This window comes from Meleagris gallopavo, chromosome 7, assembly GCF_905368555.1.
Source record: "Meleagris gallopavo chromosome 7, MGAL_WU_HG_1.1, whole genome shotgun sequence".
In the NCBI taxonomy this organism is placed as follows: Eukaryota; Metazoa; Chordata; class Aves; order Galliformes; family Phasianidae; genus Meleagris; species Meleagris gallopavo.
The window spans coordinates 9597697-9619096 of NC_139410.1; the positions used below are offsets into that span (position 1 = coordinate 9597697).

General features: G+C 38.7%; 1 protein-coding gene across 3 annotated transcripts; it reads right to left on the bottom strand.

Annotated features, from left to right (window-relative positions):
- Positions 1-266: 266 nt before the first annotated feature.
- Positions 267-20984, bottom strand: SF3B1 (splicing factor 3b subunit 1). Of its 3 annotated transcripts, XM_085227575.1 has the most exons (25): positions 20828-20984; positions 17473-17639; positions 16163-16264; positions 15439-15553; positions 13554-13633; positions 12258-12425; positions 11871-12105; positions 10878-11090; positions 10431-10552; positions 9550-9747; positions 9359-9460; positions 8512-8691; positions 7970-8056; positions 7582-7852; positions 7187-7332; positions 6955-7101; positions 6667-6792; positions 5858-6079; positions 5432-5614; positions 5227-5338; positions 5022-5142; positions 4163-4294; positions 2985-3257; positions 2317-2533; positions 267-896 (listed from the first exon to the last, which is right to left on the bottom strand). In XM_085227575.1, exons 1-25 carry the CDS (start codon positions 20853-20855, stop codon positions 738-740), a joined length of 3906 nt encoding a protein of 1301 aa, XP_085083701.1. In that variant the 5' UTR covers positions 20856-20984; the 3' UTR covers positions 267-737. The 3 variants fall into 3 exon arrangements, with proteins under 3 accessions (XP_085083701.1, XP_085083702.1, XP_010711702.1); XM_085227576.1 differs by lacking the exons at positions 16163-16264; positions 17473-17639; positions 20828-20984 and adding an exon at positions 13951-14006 and having other exon boundaries at positions 15439-15513; XM_010713400.4 differs by lacking the exons at positions 15439-15553; positions 16163-16264; positions 17473-17639; positions 20828-20984 and adding an exon at positions 13951-15227.
- Positions 20985-21400: the final 416 nt, after the last annotated feature.

The following is a 21400-nucleotide window of genomic DNA, read 5'->3' on the forward strand; positions in this document are numbered from 1 at the left end:
TTGGCATTATATGCAAGCTATATGTGGCTAGAAGACAAGCTAATCGTGATTGCCCAAGTCATACAAGTGATTTCACACACAAGTACTAAGCAACTGCTCGCTTTTTGACAATAGTAACAAATGAACCCTACAAACAGGATAACAGAGATGAAGCAGAACCAACAAGCAATTTACTACTACATTTCCCAAGAAAACAGCCACCACAACAATTGCCAGCCGAGTACAGCTGAATTACTGCACGACAAAGATACACACATTAACTACAGTTTGTATATTTTTCTTATTTATTCAAAAGCTAGGGGGTGACAAAAGGGTTAAAATGCTTGACGCCACCTATTTATTACATGAACAAATACTTAAATCCATCAGAGACTCGTTTTACAAGTCTCTCAGTCCAAAAACCACACGTAAATTAGATTTTATACACAAATGTTTATTTCTCAAATAAACAACCCCTTTTAAACACAAGGAATGAAATCTAAATCTTAATAAAGATGAACCAAAAATGAAATCCCTCCTGTATACTGTAATCACTGTTTTCTTGGTCACTACTGGCTTTAACTGTTTAACATCAAAAAACAAGGACATATTTAAAAAAATCATGCTACTGGATTCCTACCTCTGCCTCTGACCAGCTCTATACTCATCTCCAATATTTTAAAATTTTACATCATGAAATCTGAAGCATTTATGTGAAGAACAGCTGTGCATTAAACACAAACAACAGAACAAGAAGATTATAAGATGTAGTCAAGTTCATAACGAATATAGGTGTTCTTTTCATCGTTATAGATTCTTGGATAGTGTGCTATCAGAGCATCCTGCGAGCCAATGTAGATGGAATTATAAATCTTCCAGTAAACATCTCTGACTTTCCTGGCAGGGTGAAACAAACCCTAGAGAACAAAACAAAACATTTATTCAAAGCTTCTGTTCTAAAAGCCTGTTACTGCATTTAACCAAATTTTAAACAATAATCATTTGAAAAGCACTGTGATAATACTTAACATCAATTACTAGGAATGAACAACAATAAACTTGTGTAATTATCAGTTCTGTGTGTATATGAAGTAGCAAGTATTAAGAAAATATTACTTAAGAGACAATCCTTTTTTTTTGTATTCTACTACATGTATTTCTAATTTTGCACTGTTTGTTCAAAAAAATACAAATCTACTGCAGTATATTTGGCTTGGAAACAAGTCTTATCTTTGGCTCTGGTAACTGTGATTTAATTGTGTAGAGATCACTAGATAGAAATACAGGACATAAATGATTATTAAACCTGAAGAAATTGAGCAGAACATGAAGACTAGAAAAAACAGTTCTATAAAATAATGAAATTAGTAAAATATACACTGCACAGGAGACTTTCATGCAACTTGAATTTTCCTGCTGATGTCAGTATCTTTGTGCTGAAGCACACCAATTAAAAGAACAACAAAAAAAGTGAAATTCCCTATGTATAAATTATTAAAATGCAGACATTATTTCTACACTGATCTGCACTACACACATCCTTGCTTCTTATCTGCCACGTGCACTTAAATTCTACAACCAATACAGCAAGAACTGTTACACAGAAAAGGAGCCTCCATATTATACCTCCACGTGTGAATTCACAGAAGCTGGACACACTAGCATGGATCTAGCAGTGTAAATTCTGATCCAGGCACCATTTTCTAACACTCTGCACTTAAACATATTTAAACATCTTATTGTATTCTTTGGATAGCACCACATAAGGTTGATTTAATATCAGTCCTATCCTCTTTTTAATAATGCTGCTTGTTACTTGTTCTCATAACCTTTTGCACTACTTGATTCCTCCAATCATTATTTACTGTCCTCCAAGTTGCAAGTCAGAGCCAATTTTTAGTCACTTTATATTCTAAGTTATCTGCTATTTCTATGCTGCTATTTCTATGTAGGCTCCTCAGTGTAATTGGTTATCTCATTAAAAAAAAAAAAGAAAAAAAAAAGCAGTTTTCATTGCACGTCGTTTTCATTATCAAAATCCTTGGTACAAAACAGCATGTTAAAAGAGATGAAAAGCCAGATATTTTCCTATTGTCCTTTACTGGAAATCTCTTTCAGCTGACTTCTCGTCTCCTAAAGAGAATCACAGAATGTTCGGGTTGGAAGGGACCTTTAATATCTAATTCCAACCCTCTGCTATAGGCAGGAACACCTCTCTCTAGGGCAGGTTGCTCTAAGCTTCCTTCCATGCCAGGGAGGGGGGGATCCACAAGCTCCCAGCAGGCAACAGAAGCCTGCTTGTTAACTGCTGTCCACACAGCACATATCAGGACATACCTGCAAACAATACTGCAACATTCGGCAAGGGCCAATAGCAACTCTGAGGCCCTCCAGAGCACCCATGACTGCCTGAATGACATGCGGAGAGGTTTCAAACACATTAGGCCATACATAGTTCAACAAATGATTAAGAGAATCTTCACAGCCAAAACCATAAACACCAAGAGACATGTGTTGCACCACAGCACTGGCTGTTTGTCTGTGTACAAGATCTCTGAAAAGAAAACAATGGTGTTTTAGTAAATCATACTTAAAAGCAACATATCTGGACAAGCATCATGATTGTTTTCACTTAAATTATTCTGAAAGCACCAATATATGCTTTTAACCCGTATCTACTGACACTAATAGGCAGAGTAACTAAAAATCAATTAATTCAAAGAACAGTTTTCTGGCAATTATTGCGCTATAACCTCTGTAACTAAGGAACTAACAATAGAAATGATCAAAAGTGGTCTAAACACAGCAGATACAAATCCAACTAAAACGGCTGTACCATTTTCATCTTCAAAAGCGTTAGCAAAATAGAAGTATATAACCTGAATTATTTGTTACTGAGCAGTTTTTAGCAAACAAGGACAATGTGCAGATTTGCTGTTAAGACCAGTTACAGATTTCATGTAACCATGGCTAACTGTACCATACATAGAAAGAACTGCACTCACCTGTCCATTAAAGCATCTTCGAGCAACGGCGTAACGGCATAAATATAATCTTTTCCCATTTCTCCAATGTATTCAAACAGAAAAGAAAGAGATTTTAACACACCATTCTGGACATTCAGTTCTGGGACTCTGTATTCATTCATAAGCGCAGGTAGCACTGTGAAAGGTGAGCATGTTTCAGCTACAATAGCAATTGCTACTGTAGTACATACTCTGTTCTGCCTCTCCTGTACTTTCAAGTTATTCAACAACGTAGCCAAGACATCGTGAGGTCTGGAAGAGAAAATATGTACATCTACATCAATAGATTTGGTGAGAATGTAGGTAAATTAGTTGACATGGAAACAGAAAATGGCAGAAGAACACGGCTTAGCCCTTCTTCAAGAAGTTAACATTCCCTGAGGAACACCATAAAGCACAAAATTGTAACAGAGTTTAAGCAAGCACAAGACATTACTTCTTAAATCACCGATTTTTTATTGAAAAACAAAAACACCAACCCTCTTCTCTAAACTTTGCTTTTGTTCAGCCTACAGTTAGTTTGTAAACAAACTCCAGGAGACAGGAATAGCTTTCCCAGTATTACTCTGATCCCACAGGCAATTAAAACTCGTATGAAATTTAACACATTAATTCCAGGTAAGACTTGACAGACATGCAACCAGGCACAGAGAAGCCCAGTTCGTGCACTGCTTGCCAGATGGTTGTTTCTGCTTCAAGTCAGTAACTGGTCACTCATTTAAGAGTGTGCAGAGAAACAGGAATTGTGCTTCAAGCTATGATTTGCTGACTTGCAATACCTCAATGTGGAAGTAAAAAAAGCCCTGCGCTAATCAAAGAAGCACTGATTTAAGGAAAAATAAGCGAAACAGTATTTAAAAGAGAGCTATGAAAGAATACAGAGTCTGAATGCACATCACACTACCAAAACTCAAGACAAGCATATTTTAACTGCAGTTTATATGCTAAACTTGCTAGCCTACCAATTCAGTTCCAAAGTGTAGCACTCCATGCTAATAAGAATATATCAATATTGTTTTACTAAATGAATAATCAAATGTACACATTTAACATGTGAACTGTAGAGCAGTTTGAATATTTGTCTCCAGTGAAATTCACAATCATCACTACGTTAGATAACTGTGCGTAGAACTAGGTAAAGCACTACACCAACTTACCCAATAGCTTTTGCAATATATCCAAAAGTATTTACTGTGGCTCTTCGAATAGCTTTCTTGTGAGCTTTTAATAACTCAAGCAGCTCAAAGCAGATTCTCATCCATTCTCTTGCAGAAACATATTCTGCACCTCTGAAAAAGAATAAGGGAGTTTTCTTCAGTTCTGCTCAAAGTTTTGAAGTATAACCTCATAAATTGCAGTATCTATTTATTCACTATCAACGGAGGGACATTATTTAAACAATTTACTTAAAGTATCCTTTAAACTAGGCCTTTCCCGATTAACAGTTTATAAGAAACACACAGATACAATAAATTTAAAATTTGAAAGCATGGAAAGTATACTTCTTACAAATCATTTGCAGATAACACCATTACAATAATAGAACATTTCCTAGTATATAATCAATGAATATATACAGATGTTATAATTAAGAAATATACAGGAAAGTTAGGCTAAGTAAGATTGTTGCAACAGGAAGATAATAAATGGAAAATGCTAACTGATGTTGTAGGCTCACAATATTCTCCACAATGAGTGATCTCTAGGAAGAGATCCTTCCTCAGTGGCAGTCAGCACTTAAATGGGATCTAGGAAAGGTGGAGCCAGGCTTCAGCTTCACCTGTACTCCTGTGGCTGACTCATTGCTTGCTTCAGGTGGGCAATCAGAGGTTCAGGCCATGATTCAGCAGTTCCCATACAACTATATACTTCACTTTAAACATTAACTTAAACTTTCACAATAAAACTTAAGAAATAAAAGGAGATGCAAAAAAGTCAGATTCCAAACCTGATACTCTAGCTTTTGCTACAGCAATGGCTTCCAGAGAGGATCAATTACATCATTACTCAGCTTACCTGTCTGCAATACGCCCAACCAGATCGATACAATTCTCCTGTACTTTCTCATGTCTGTTCTTCAAAATAGGCGTAAGCCGTGGCAGCAGATCTTTGATAGGTGGTGTCATCTTGTGCATACCTATCGAATTGGAAGAGGCATTGTAAGTTCTGCATTCTTTTCATTTCACTCTTGAACAGGCACGCAACCATTACATAAACATACCTATGACATTAACAATAGCCTTAAGTGCTCCAAGTATGCTGCCCAGTACTTCCGGATATTCTTCACCCAGGTACTCATATAACACAACACCCAGATGTCCCATCAGTTTTTCCTACAAGCAAATAAGAAGATTCCAAAGTTAAACTTTCCTCCTTCTCGTTGCTATGACGTACTGTAGCTAGTTTGATACAAGTCAATTCAATACCTCTTGACAAGTCTTCATGACCACTGCAGTACGAGAGATGAGGTCAGCAGCCTGCTGCCGCACCTTGGCCGACTTGTTGTTCAAACGCCACAGAACCGTACCGCAGATCTGCGGCAAGTAGGGCTTCACTCGTTTGCCAAGAGCATTAACCACTGTGCCAAAGCCATTCAGCATCACAGAATCCTGGGTGTTAACACAAATGACAGTTAGACCAAAACCACCACATTTTCATTCCATCTGGCATCATCTAAAACCATTATTAAAATGCTAAAGTTCTACATCTAGTATGTGGATGTCACTGATCTGAGCACTGAAATCCCTGCAAGGGCTAAAAACACTTAACTCACAACTACACACTCCTCCATAACTAACAGTGAGTTAACCTCTCAGTTAAGTCAACCATACCTTCAATTAAGTTGGCCATACCTCTGTGGTCTGTTCTTGAAAGGCATACAAGATGCCATCAATAAGTTGTTCTTCTAGCTTGTGATCAATGTCTGCCGCACCCAGATTTCCCATTATCTTCTCAATTGTTTCCATGACCATTTTTCTGTACTGTTCGGCCTCATCTTTCAGATCATCCACAATTCTAGAAATAATTTCTGCTGCTCCAACTTTATTTGCCAGCTCCACTGTTGTATCCACCAACTGAAATACACAAATAGTTAAGTGAACAAACATTGTTAAAGCCTTCTTTCTAACTCTTGAAAATGTTTATCTCCCTAGTCTGAGAAGGAGTAGAAGCATCATGCTGGTTTCTAAATTCATTTCAGTGGAAATCTTTTTTTCAAGAAAAAGTTAGAATCCGTTTTGAAATTGTATCTAGGAAAAGTAAAAATGCAATGGCACAGAGAGGAACAAAATGAAAAAAGGATGCATCAGTATAGCTACTGTAGCCACTACTACTAGTAAACAAAGAGGAGCTCTAAACTTGCCTTAAGAGAAATAAAGTATTCTTTAAGCTCACAGTAACAACTGTTTTCACTTTTTGAAATCATCCCATTTTAAAAGACACAAATGGGGTGAACTACTTCACCTTAGAGCTGACGTAGATTCATATTCAGAGATAAAATGCCTGGTGTGTAAGTCCTGACTGAACAGTTTCTAAACCACTATTCCAAACACAATTAAGACACAGGACGTACAAGACACAAAACTAAGCATCCAGTCTGAATGAACACCCCAACGCAAATTTTGTTCTACTACCAAAAAAAAAAATTCAACTGGAAAAATACCTGTCTGTAATTTCTCCTGTCCAATGCCATTCTGTGCTGCCAGAAGTGTTTGAAAAAAGGTGGCAAGATCTCTGTTTTAATGTAGTTTGCTTCAACACCATCTGTACCACAACACTGCTTTACCACCTAGCAGGAAAAAAAGCCAAGAATGTTAATTCTGTATACAGTTTATTTGTGGCGTTTTGGTTTGGCTTAAAGAAAACAAATTAAATACTAATGCTAAACATTCAGGTTTTATGAGTTTAATTTATTACACTGCCAGTGTCTGAACAAATAATTCTGATGTACCTTCAAAACAATTTTTTTCATCTCTTCATCAGGAGACTGGAACTCTCTGATAAGAATTAACATGACTTCTCTGGTATAATAGTTCGCATACTCAGCATCCATGAGTGGAATCAGATAACCAATAGCCTTCAAAAAGGCAGCCAAGCCCTATTTAAATGAAGAAATATATTTTCAATGAGTTACTGAAGATACATATTCATTTTAGTTCAAACTAGAAATATTTTAGACATACCTTTCCTCTGTGTTGACGTATACCCTTCCATAAGGGCTTCAGAACAGAATCAAATGACTCAATACCATAGGGAGTAGCTGCCTCAGCTAAAGCAGCAATAGCCAAAGCACTGATGGTACGAACCTTCTGCTGCTCATCCACAAGACCTGCAAAAGAATACTGTTTAGTACCACTTTTTGTGTCTTAAACTCAAAATAGCAAAACTATGCAGATAGGATAAAAAAGTGTCACTGTATTTTCAGGAAAACAATCATTACTCCTCTTTCAAAGTCAGACAAGTTATTCCTCACTGTAAAAAAGTCTACACAAAACTTTGCCTTGTAACACTTCATCTCAACAAGGTACAGGAGAAAAATTCCAAATACAAATCTTAAGCCAGAGAAAGCAGAACCTACCATGCTCAATAATTTCAACCAAGCTCCTGAGATGAGGCAAGATAGCACAACCCATAAGAATAGCAATTTGCTGCACAATCTTGATGCCAGTATGCCTTGCTTGCCAGGATTTTTTACTTTTACAGACAGCTTTCAAGAAGGGCAACAGAGAAGGAATGCCCAAAGCAGAGGCAACAACAGCAAAGGCTCGAGCTGTGGTATTTCGGACATATTCATCCATGTTATCAATATCAGGTCGCATCGTAGAAATCATTGTTGCCAAACCAGCAGCCTGAAAGAAAAACATACAAGACACACAGTTTTATGAACAGCACACTACATTTTTCTGCCCTCACTGTAAAGCAGCTCTATAGAAGCTAACTCTTACTGCAGAATTAAAATTTATTACCTTAGCCAAGTTTGAAATAATTTCTCTGCCTTCCACTCTGGCATAATAGTCTTCATCAATCAGCAGTGGTTCAATGACAACAAGAATCTGAAAAAGATGAAAAAAATTCACATTTCCATTTGTGAATACTTTAGGTAGTATTTCTGGCTCTAATAAGAAAATTATGATTCCACGAAGCTAAGGTAATTCCACGGATTCAAGCTTTCAACTCTATGATGACCAGAAGTCTTAGATCTGTTATGCTTTTTTTTTCCCCTTACAACTCTCTCTTTGAAGAACCTCCCCCACACATTCTAGCTACATCAGGTAAAATCTCCTTCCCTCTCTCAAGTGTGCATGTATTCTTTTAACAGCCTTAATGCTATAATATTCACACTTTGATCACACTACAATAGGTTAAAGTTTAGCTGAAAAAATATGAAAGCCAATACGATCTTAAAAAAAAAACAACATTGTCTTCCCTTCCTCTAGGCAAATGAACTGTACGCTTCTCCCACAGTAATCCGAAAAAGCCAATCAAAGATGAACAAACTGCAACAGACCTTATGTACATATGGTCGCACCAGGTCATCCAGTTTGTACAGAATTCTGTCTATGACTTTGACAAGTAAGTGGCGTTCCTGATCCTCCAGTGTTGGTGACATCAGCAATGGTAGAATCTGATTAAACAATGGCCCAGCTCCAAATTCCCGAGCTTTATCAGTAATTTGTCTCAATGCAGCCTAAACAAAAAAAAAAAAACAACTGTCACTTAAACTAAAGAAAAAATACTGAACAGTTATTGAACAAGTAGGTATTAATCAAGTTAAAATATAATCTATTGTAAGCACAGGCTTCACAATACTTATCCCTACCACCATTTTCCACACATCAGATGATAGGCCCCAGATATTCCATTTTCAAGAAAAGCATGCTCAGTACTAAGAATGGCACCACCTAAAAAGGCATTTTACACAGCACTTGCATTAGGTGCTCAGATCAGTTTAGAGTGGAACTGCAAAAAATCTGTGATCTATTGAACGAGCAAGCTAGAAACTGAAGAGCTACACAGCCAATTTAAGAAGCCAAATCTAGAGAATTACAAAGCCCTGTAATCAAAAAATGCTACAGAATCTACTTTCCCATAATTAAGAATTATTATATTCTGTAAATCATACGGTACTTAGCAATCAGCATTACTGCACAAAGAGCAACAACAAATTACATCGAATGACAAACCAAAAGCAACACAGATATAGAAGGAAGAGAAAGCACTAAAAGGACAGCAAAGCTTAGGAGATAATTTTGAAGAGAATCCATGGACAAGCAGGTGAAAAAAGAGAAGAGTCTGAAAACAAAACTGAACACAAAGGCACAAGCTGAAGTGATAAGAATGACCACTAATCTTACCTTTCTCATGGGAGGTGTGCCATTCTTTATTTTCAAAAGTAATTTCATTATCTTCCTCTCCTTCTGCTCTTCAGGACTAAGAGTTGATTCATCAACATCAACCTAGAAATAATTCCAGACAAATTAACAGGCACTGGTATACTTTCAAAAGATCATAAAACTTTAATCAGCATGAGTGAAATGTCATTTACCAGCAGCTTATCGAAGTACTGGATATCATCTGGCTTTAGGAATGGAAGATTGCCAGAAGGCTGGTCATTGACACTCTTCATAGTCCGGTCCTCTGTCTGCATGTGGAATCCAGTCATACCGCCCAATGGTGTGGGAGTTGCTGTAAGTTTACGTGCTGGAGTACGAATAGGTACATAACCAGCTGGTGGGGGAAGAACCTTCAGGAGAAAGAAGGAAACACAGTAAAAACTGTACCACAGCACTAATCTAAAGAAGAACCTCCACAGCTTTCAAGACTCATCTTACTGCAACAGACGCGAATTGAGCAAGGTCTCAAATGCAAAACAGAAATAAAATAGAACATATGGATTTAGCCATTTGTAGTTTTGTGTGTTACTGCATACATCAGATCCCACATTCAGTGACGTGATTCACAAATTCAGCAGGATACTTCATATTCATGCTTATCTGTATTGACGGCATTTCGGAAGAAAGCTCACTTCAACTTCTGAGGGTTGGATAACGGACTTAAGAAATCTTTAGAAACTATTAAAAGAAACCCCACACACTTCAATATTTGTACTAACATTGTGTATTTATCAAGTCAGAATCCGTGACTCTCTCCTGTCTTTCCACATTTGGGCTTTCTTCCTGAACTTAGCAGACATGCTTAACATTGAGAAGCAAAATAAAAACCGGCCACTGAAACAAACACGCCTCTCTCCCTTTCTAATGGATTTATAATAAGTGAGCAACTGAACCAAACAAATATCTATGTGAATTAATCAACAGCTTCTGTGAAATATTCTACATAGTGGACTTTTTTTTTTTTTTTTTTTAATCAATAACACCTGACAGAAGAAAACTATCAGTCTGCTGCAGTTTCATTCAAATAAATTACCTTATATCCTTCTGGGAACATAGCATCCAATTCTTCATCAGAAAGCGGCCTGTTTCTCTCATCAATTTCCCTCTCCCAACGCCAAGCCTGCAGCTGTTCAGGAGTCATGCTCATGATATGACCTATATTCAAATGATTTTTAAAAAACTTCCATAAACAGAAGATATATTTACTTAAACTTTAAGTGTCCTCTTGAGTAAAACCTTCCACACTTGACATCTGTAGCCAATATGACACTAACGTCTTGACCATCTAGACTGAACACAAACAGACCTTAACTTTAGCTCCTGTGGGCATCAGAACAGGTAAACTGAACATACACTAATTGTTTTCATACCATCAGAACAGCACAACACACAATATAAAGCACACACAACATACAATATAAAGCATGGAGCTTCATTTTCGTGTAAGAAAATGAAGCCTTAAAGAATGGATTGGGCTTACCTGGCGTAGGAGTTGCCATGTTCATAGCTGGTGTACCAATGGGTGTTTTGCCAGGTGTCAGAACAGGAGTGCTGCCACCCATCTGGCTAGCAGGTGTTTCATCCCATCGGGACTTTCTTTTACTTGCTCCTGGGGTTGGTGTCTCACCAATGGAGTCACCACCTCTATCTGTACGAGGAGTCTCAGCCCATCCACTGCCATGCCCTGGAGTATCTAAAAAAAAAAAAAACAAAAAAAAAAAACCACAACACAATTCTTGTACAAAATTGAACAATACTATACACCAACTATAGCAAAAATATCCAATTTCATTATCTCTTTCTCATTTCTACATGAATCAGCAAGCATATAATAAATACACTAGAAAAGTTAAAATTACTTTTATGAACACTGAAAACATCCAACAGATAATTTTATTTTATTGAAGAAAAAAATCTTATCTTCTTGTTGATTCACAAAATACATAGATAAAATTATAAAAAATATCAAAGAACCCAAGTATTCTAGATAATGGACAAAATATTCCACAGAGTTCCTTGATAAACCATTAAACAGCGGTGTTTCACTGTTCTCTGCTACATGAACTCAATTCAAATTAAGATAGGTGACAAAATGCTTCTAAAACTTGATTCAATGTTTAAAAAATTCAACAGTTTAGAAATAGCACAGACACACAGTTATATAACAGAAAGCAATTCAACGTAAAATGAATCATGTTGTTCTAATTAATCATTAAAATCCCAGCAGCAGTCACTAGACATACCACACAACTTTGATACAATCTTTGAGCACAGCTGGGTTCAGAGAAGTGGGTTAAGCTGACAGAACTCAGTGCTACACAAACTCAGATGAGAGCATCACACCAACCACTAGATGTCAGAATGTAATTACTTACTGCCTTTTGCTTGCTTCTACTGTTTATGTAAGGTGAAAAACACCTATAGCATCTGCCATTCAAAATTTCTTAGACGCTCTCCAATTTGCCATACATACCTCTTTCTGTTTTAGGAGTTTCATCCCACCGATTTTTACGTGCGCTGGATGTGGCCCCTCCATGGCCTGGTGTTGCATGACCAGGTGTGTCCCGTCCAGGTGTTGCAGCTCCCGCTGGTGTGTGACTGGGAGTGGGATCCCATATCTTTGAGCCAGGGGTGGCACCGGGAGTTTCGCTACCCTTTGCACGGCCTGGAGTTTCATCCCATCGCAGAGATGGTGTATGTCCAGGAGTCTACACAAGACAAAAGCCAAAGTATTAATCTCTCTCACTCTATGCAGTAGAAGACTGCTGTGTGTACGTGTTACAGTAAGAAACTTTCAAAATTCAAGCAGATTAGCATTAATATCTGCTACATATAGATTGAAGGACACAGGGATTATTACCTCTGCTTGATCCCAGCTGGATAACTTTTTGGGTGTTGCACCAGGAGTCTGATCTGCTGTTTGATCCCAACGCCGCTTGCGTTTTGAAGGTGGCTGAGATGCAGCTCCATTGACGACTTTAAGCTCTCCAGCTTTAGCTTTTTCAGCTAGCTGTTGCCTAATCTCCCTCTATTCAAGAACACAAAAAGATAAACTTACCTCATAAAAAGGCCTCTTAAAATTAAACATTAAGACATTTTTTAGTCGTATCAGATATCTTTTTACGCATTTTTTTTTATTTTTTTGCTCAAATAACATCCCATTAGCCACTCTAATTTCAAATTTTTCCATAGCAACAGGGCAATGTGTCTGGAGGGACTACATTTAAATTCATTTACTATCAAGCTTCATAGTGTAGAGAAATACAACCGTACAGAATTTTTTAGTGCTGTCAGTTTCTATCACCCATACGAAAACCTCAGAACTACACCTAATCTGTTTCAAATGAATTCCATTTCAGCAAATTATTGAAGAAGGATGAATCAGAAAGTATGTTCATACAAGTTATATCCTGAGATATAAAAAAAAGCCATGAAATTCTCATTTAAAATTCCGAAACAACACTGTTGAAACACCACTGGCAGACTATTTTTAATTTATCACTGAGTCCATGCAGTAAGGTTACCAAAATGGAGAACTATTTCCTCAATTAATGTCAATTAGAGTAAATCAGTATAAACAACAGAGGTCACTGGAACTCTAAGATCTTGCTCCAATTAACAAGACACCTCTGTAGGTATCACAAAGGAAATTTTATTATTTTACCAATATCTTTTAAACTATTAAAATGAATTTTTAGTAACTATGAATAGGTGGTTTTACTATTATTTCTTCAGGTTTTAAGCCAAATGTTAACAAGCTGTTACTACTGCAACAAAAGCCTTTTAAAAACTCCCCAGATTCTCTTTATATAAAGCTTGCAAAAGCAAATCCCTCCAACACTGAAAACCTCTTTGTATCTCTCAGGTTTTGTGTCACCTTCTCTGAAAGAAAATAAACAGCCCGAGATATGCAAAGCAATCCAAACTGAAATATAGTGACATTTCTCCCTTCATTCTTTTGTTATTACATGGAACAGATGTCTTTCAAAGCTTTCATCCATAAGGTCTACCATCATGGTTCAATATGTGAGGAATATGATTTTCCAAAGAAAAAACTTAAAAATTCAACAGAATTTCCATTCCCACTGTACCTATCATGATTTCTAAGGCTGCAAAATGAAATGAAGTTCACATGCAAACCCCTCCCCCAACTTACCTCTTCTTTTGTTAAATGCTGTTCACGCATAACATCCATGTATGTTCTGGCATTCATTTTAGGGTCTGGTGTCTTCCCTCCTGTAGAAGAGAACAGCAACAGGAATGGAGCACAATGAGTACAGGACAAGCAGAATCTACCAACTTTTTCTACAGTCCTGCTCTAATATTATATTATTCCATGATCATTTAATTTTACTTTTTGATTGAAAATTTTAAAAATTACATGTATCTTACGTTTTATTCAGTTTGCTGATCAATTTAACCTGTTTGAACACAAACGTAACTACTGCAGTTTCAAACAAATATTTTAAAGCAGATATAAATGATAGAATGACAACACAGTAAAGAGTCTTCAGAAGTGATGGGTTCCTGGGTTGCTAATCCGGAATACGTACACTTTCGTGCCTTTGTCTCCATCAGCAGTTCTGACTTCAAGCAGCAGAATAGAAGCCTAGAAAATTATCTCTTTACCATTAGTAACACTTTGGAAAGATATTTATATTCAAAACATTACCTTGTGCAAGCTGCTAAATCCTAGTAGTTATCTGACTATAAATAACTATGGCATACCTAAATAATGTTTAAAATGCTTTATCGTAAGGACCCATTTAAAAGTTTGACAAATCTGGACACATCTCCCAGATCTTCCAGTGTCATATTGTAAAAGGGCTTCATTTAAAAAGCAAAAAATCCCAGAAAACTGATAGCACCTTCCCCCTCTTTTCAAAGAACAATTGCGACCGGGATCTGAATGTAACACATATACCACCACAACGATACTCACACGTAATGGGTTTTGTGTATCATTTGTTGTTTTATGCTCTGTATCTTGAGTTTAAATTTAACTTTTACATACTTTACAAGAAGCCCAAATTTATATAAATTAAGACTTGTCAAGAAAAACACTATTAATTAAAAAGAATGTGCAGATCTGCTATACAAGTGGTATAGCAATATAATTTAGGAAAAAAATAAAAGTCAAACATTTCTATGCTGAAGATCATTGCCCAATTGGCTGTGTCACTCTGACACTAGCTTTGATAGGACTTTCCTTTGGAATACTTTTTCACCATAATCTACACAGGATGTGTTGAACTGCACCCTTAAGAATGCAGACAGGACTGGCATATAGCAGTACTGCTGTAGGAAAGAAATTAAGGACAGTTAGTATGGGCCTGTGAATTCTGACAATACATGTTTATATCAATTACAATTAAGCAAGTAAAATAAGTAATATCCCTAGTAATTCATGCAGGCTGCAACTCTAATTTGTAAAACCTGCAAAACAGCTGCCAATTTAAGCCAACAGGCACCTCACTTCCACATGTGAAACTCGCTTGCCTCAAGAAATTTTCCATCAGACCCACTATACCCCTTTTCCTGATTTGCATTCTAAAATTATCTGAACAGACTTGAACTATTAATAGTATCAAAGTCTTATATATGCTTTTGTTTCTTTTAGCTATACCACCTAAGTTTACATAAGATGGCAAGAATTAGGTGCTCTATTTTGAGAACTAGCATTTCAAAAGCAATAGCCCTGTAAAACTACAACTTGGAACAAAAGCTTTCAAGGTATGAGCACTCAATACACAAGTCGTTCAAGTATAATGCACAACCCAAAACAAAAAGAAAAGAGAAACCTTTAACCCTTTGTGTTTCTATGGCAATGGCTCATTACTTTCTTGTCCTTCTACCTGGAAAGAAAACTTGTATTATAAAGATGAAGAATATGGCATCTAGGTTTTCAACCCAACCTCTACAAAAAGGGGATGTTTAAAACAAAACTAAGTTTATAAGCATGCCAACAGAAATCAAAGGGCTAAAGACAGTTTAAGACAACAGATTTCAAAGACAGTATAGAAAAGTCAAAAATAAATTACCATCTGCAAAAGGATCAAGACGCTCAGGGGAAATTATCATCATCCGCCTGTGCTTTTTGTACTCATCTTCCCGATCTGCAATCTTTTGAGGACGGTGTTCTGCAAAAGGATCATACTAAAAACAGAAGAAAAAAAAAAAGCTGTTTAGTCACACAGGAACAATATGAAAAACTGCAGACCATTAAGCACTACCCTAATATAAATCTTACTTCTGAAACTAGAATATTTATTTAAATGCAGAATTTTTGATCAAATAACTTCCTATTACTGTTCAAAGAAGCTCGTTCACTTGCTTCTAAGGCATTTCATCCCAGCAGCCTTTCTTCTTTAGAAGAATCTTCTTTCAGGAAGACTTGATATGACTTCATACGCTTTTTAAGTTTCAAAGAAAAATATTTTAGGAGAATAAAACATACACAATTACGTTTTCGTTACAAAAAGTTTAAGAGACATTCAGTTGTTCCAGATATTTACATTTTTTTTTTTAAGTATCCAGTTGATGTTTTTACGTAGTTGAGCGTATACGCACATGTTGCCTTTATATGCACAAGTGCCAATTTTACCACCTGCTGGAATTCTAACAGAAAGCACTGACAAGCTTAGTGCTTCAAATATTTGCCTTAGAGATATCCTGTACTTTCAGAAAATAAGACATGGTCTTGTAATACTAACACTTCTCCTAAGACTCAAATAATCATTTGTTGTGCCCCGAGTTAAGACGTACCTGTTCAGTTGACTGCGGTATGTCATTAAGCAGAGCCACTGGAGCATGGTACCCTGGCTTCTTCTGGCCAAGCAAACTTGTAGATGGGTAATCATCATCATCCTGCAGAAGAAAGACATGGCAGAGTCACACAGATACTGGCTTTAAGTAACAATGTCACATTAACACACTGCAGTCATAGATAAGATGAAAAAGGACTAGAGTATTTACCCCAAATTTTAGCAACTCTTTTCACATCTGTTGTATTACTCCCAGCAATTGACTGCTGAGCCAGACATAGCTAAACAAATGGCTACACTGATACTGCGAATGTGCTGCATTTACTCCAAGATGCAATCTTCAATAGCTATACAGAAAGTATTTCAAATTAGTGCTACCAATGTGATGTGCAAATTGTTATGGAAAGAGTGGTGGACACCATTCTTTTTTTCTTAAAATCCAGGCAAATACAAAGAAAATGCCAGTACGTAACCCCGAAAAATATTTCTGTAATAATAAGAGATTGAGAAATCAACTACAGCACTGTTAATTTGGTTGTACCTTCTCAACCACAGCACCAAAGCCAAGTATTCAGAATGTGTAAGATACTCTGGGTATTTTGGCCAATTACAATGAGATTCCGTGCACCAGTTTACAGCAACATAAAGGAAAATTTCTCTTGAAATTATGAACTGATTTCAGTGAAACACTGTAACGGAAGTTTTTAATTAATGCATACCTGGGAGTCTTCAAATACTTTGCTACTAGAGAAAATACCAGCTAATACTAAATTACACATAACATTCTTGCTTCCTCTTAAAAATATTCTTCACTCAGTTTAATGCACAGTTACTCATTGTGTGTTTATGATCAGAACTGTAGTTTCTGATTGCTTCTGAAACAAAAAATGTGTTTAACATTAGAACATAAAAGAACTTAACAACATAACCATTCTTACACGAGACAGTGCAAAAAGCCAATCCACAAAAACTGCACTGAAAATTCAAATGAAGTAGAAACGAAAATATTAAAATAGCCACATAAAATGCTGGCCCTGAGTTCCACTAGAATTTTTTCATCTCGTTTTTTACCTTGGCAGCAACAACAAAACCAATTCAGGCACTCTAAAGCTAATAGAGCACCAGCCCCCCTATGCTGGTGCCCGCCCAGAGCTCTGTGACTGTCAGAGCACACGCCATGAAGTCTGAGCAGAGATGGATCAGATGAGTGCCTGGAGTAATGTAAGCTTTTTTCCATTAACTGCAATTATAAATCACTTCAAATAGAAGCCAGAATACTTAGAAACTCCTTAAATAAAAGAAATCACTTACGTCTTCCAGTTCAGTTGCTGCAATGGATGTTACATATCCTGCAAACCTGCTGTCGCTGCCACCATAAATTTCTTGATCATAATACCCGGTGGAGTCGAGGCCTACTCCTTGTGCTTCATCAAGGGCAGGCTTTTTGCCTTGAATTTCTCGGATCTGCGCTTCAATATCTAGGGGAAACATACCCAAACACTCAGGTCTTTTTAAACATACACGAAATACAATACTTGTATCACTACGTTCAGCAAACCACTCAGTTTCAAAGATCATCTCTAACTAATTCACTAAATATAATTATCACATGAAATTATAAAACAATTATGTACAAAAAGCAGCTTTTCTTTAAGCTGTAATATTATCCAGGACAGACTAATCCAGCTGCATTACGTCCCGAAGCAAACCATTCAAAACTATTACCGTTAACACATCTCATCTTCCAAAGAGACGTGGGGAAGGTAGTTACAGCACAACAGTATTTCTCAACACTATACGGTACAGGGATTTCTCAATTTTTTCATTAAAAGCAGCTTTCAAGATGTTATCACCAATTAATAAACTGATTTTGCTAATTTAAAGAAATCCATTTAAAGGAGGTAGTGTGTGAGTAGGCACGCCTGGGAACATTCAATAGAACACCTTATTCAAGAACAAAATATCTACTACACTGCAAAGCTGTATTACCATTAAACAAACAAAACAATATGACAAGATAGGCAGAACTTCAGACACAGCTCCCATCACAGGAAGTTCAACGTACCCGACTTGTGACAACTCCTGCCTCTGCCACTACCTTGGAAGAGTCCACTGCTCTTCTTTTTGCCTGCCCTTCAAGGAGGGCCAATGGAAGCTTTGGCACTCCTAACACATCAAGATCTGACACCAATCACCCTGGGGTCAGTCACTGACCTTGGAAACTTGGCACTATTTGAGAGAACAGTAACTCAGTAATCCCCAAAACCAAGGAATCAATTTAACCACGTCTCCTCCTATGCGTTAGTAAAATCAACAGGAAAATCAGTTGTGGCAATTCAATTGTCTTCAACAAACATGATCAAGACACAGGTACACTAAGGTACACCTAATCCCATGAAAACAACACGTTTCCATCTGTATCTGCACTTACTGGGTGAAGAAATACCAAGGCCTGTGCTTGCAGAGGCTGGCTGGACTAAATCTCAAATGCCCTTACTGACCTCAGCAATTCTGTGCTTCACCCTTCCCATCTGAAGTACCACTGCCAACGACATTAACTGGAGGGAAATTCACCACTGACAAAAGCTACAGAGAAGTACTACTACCAAATAACCCAGAAACTGTACCACACACTACTGAGCTATTTACTGATGTTACTCATCTCTTTTTTCTTCAGGATTAATATATTTCACAAGGCTTTTCCACATAGGAAGCTTACAAAAGGTAATAAGACGCCTACAAAAAAAATTAAGAAAGATAAGAATTAAATAAAAATAAAGGTAAAATTATCGCTAATCCAGCTACAGGCTGACCAGAGCTTTGCAGCTGCCTAGGGCACAGTCAGCTCCACACTGCAGAAACCCCAGAGACTCATGAGAGCTGAAGCCCAATAAAAGCCTTATATTGCCAGCCATGAGCCCAGTTGAACCCTGCCCCTACTTTCAGCTCCCCATGAAATCCCACACAGCACAGGTTCTTCCAGGACCAGAGAAATTTTGCTCCTAAATACATTAATAGCAGAAAGAAACTACTAATGCTAAGTTAGGATCTTGGTCTTGCCCACAGAGGTCTCTCATCTTCAGAGATGTCCCACACATACTCCATCAACCAACAACTCCTTCAGGCATTTCATTTTTGCACACTTGTCCTACTACTTGACTACGGAACCAAAACAACTCAAAGAAGCATTTTTCTGCCAGGTCTGTTAGGTGTTTCTGGTTGGTTGTTTCCTTCAAAGGGCAGATCAAGTTTCTGATTTTGTTTGCAGTTTGCTGCAATGCAGCACTGGGGTGAAATGAAATACCTCAGGTTCCCGCTGCTACTGAGGACAACGGAAGGACCAAGTGATTTTAGACCACAAAGGCATTGTTTCTTTCTTCTACAAAAAGTAGAGAATGCTTCTTTCTTTTGCAGCCACACACACTCTGGCACCACTGGGGCTTGTGCTTGCTCCATGCAGCAAAGCTGCTGGCCTAGTTTTGTGAGGGTAAGAATAAGTGACCGTGCTTTTCCCAGTGACAGCACACCAAGGGACAACCATCAGTATTTAATTTCCAAAGCGAGTAGTAATATTTTTATTATCTTATATATAAATAATTTTATATATGATAATGCCTAAAAATAATCTGCTGAGTATCCTCTTGTCCCTCATATGGCCATCTGTGGCCAAACTACTTCTTACTTGTGGTTGTTCAATACTGGAAGATATTCTCTGGCTTCTATGAAGAAATTCTAGAGATGTTTTCGGGAAAGTTCAACCAAATCCCTTCAGTGAAAAAAACCGCTCACGTGGTTCAGCATTTAAAAATAACGTGGTACAAGAGATGTGGAGCCCAAACTTCCCTTCTTACATTACAGTCTGGTAAAACATACACTGTGTATATACCTAAATTGCAGTGAGAGCATTAAGGGACCAGAGAACTTTAAACTTTGGACTGTAGGACGTCACACTTCTTCAGATCTCCACATGCTTGGAAATTGATCTTTCTTATAAGCTGGAGAGCTGTTTGTCAGCACACAGCCCTTTCTGCCTCAGGAACAAATCCAAGGAACCCTCTTAACATATTTTTAAAACAGAACAAAGTCTTTGCAACTGCCTGAAGATCAGACCTTCCAAGCGTTTGAACTCACGCTTAACGTTAAACCGATCGGCAGTTTCCATTCAGTTCAATGGGGCTACTTCTGTATAACGTTCACTCGTAAACTCAAACCATTTCTATTACTCCTCTTCTAGCCTCCCTGTGCCATTATTTACCGAAGCAGCTCCCGCTCCTGCCGCTGCCCGGCCCGCTCAGCGCGGCAGTACCGCGGGATCTCCCGGGTACTCCTCCTCTCCTGCGAGGGGGGGCCGCGCAGCCACCGGGGGGGCGGCGTGCAGCGCCCTACGGGCGACATCTTAGGAGCCGCCCTCGGGGCGGCGCCGCCCCGACAAAGACGGCGCACGGCTCCCCCCGGCCCGGCCGCGCAGCCCCCGAGCGCCAGGCGACGGCCCGGCCATGGCGCTGATATAGGCGGCGACGCCATTACGAGCGGGCCCGGCCCGACCGCCGCCCGCCCGGCCCCCGGCTCCCCTGAGGGCCGCGATCGGAGAGAAACGGAATAAGAAGACGCAAGAGCAGCGCACAACTTCAAAGGGCACCGCCGCGAGCGGATTTCGACCTTTTACCTTCGTGGGTCTTGGCGATCTTCGCCATTTTGTCCAGCGCGAACAACGCCGAGACGGAACTGCCGCGGCCCCAGCACTTCCGTTCCGGGGGTGGGGGGGAGGGGAGGCGAGAAAACAGTGCGCAGGCGTAGCTGCGGGCCGCGCCGTGGCTTGCCGAATACTGAGGCCTTGCGCAAGCGCAGTAGCAGCGGCGAAAAGCGCCGCTCTGTCGGCCGAACGGCCCTGCAGGCCGAGATCGGAGCCACGCCCTCCTCTTGACTGACGTCTCTTCTAGCCAATAGGAATACAGCACAGAAGACGAAGTAACCAATAGCGGTGCGGCGGGGTCGGGATGTGTGCGAGGGCTTGTGCGCTGCGGGCCGTGGGCTGTCTGCCGCAGCATGGCGGCAGTCAGGGCCTGGGTGCAGCGCGTCTCGAGGGCGGCTGGGCCGCGCAGTTACTCGCCCTGTTGCTTGGGCCTTGTTCGCCAGTCGTGTGGGATACAAGTTGCTGCAGAGCCGAATAAAACATGTACATGTACTCAAGTGTTGGAAGTTGGAATCGAGCACAGGAACTCCGCATAGCCAGAGCACT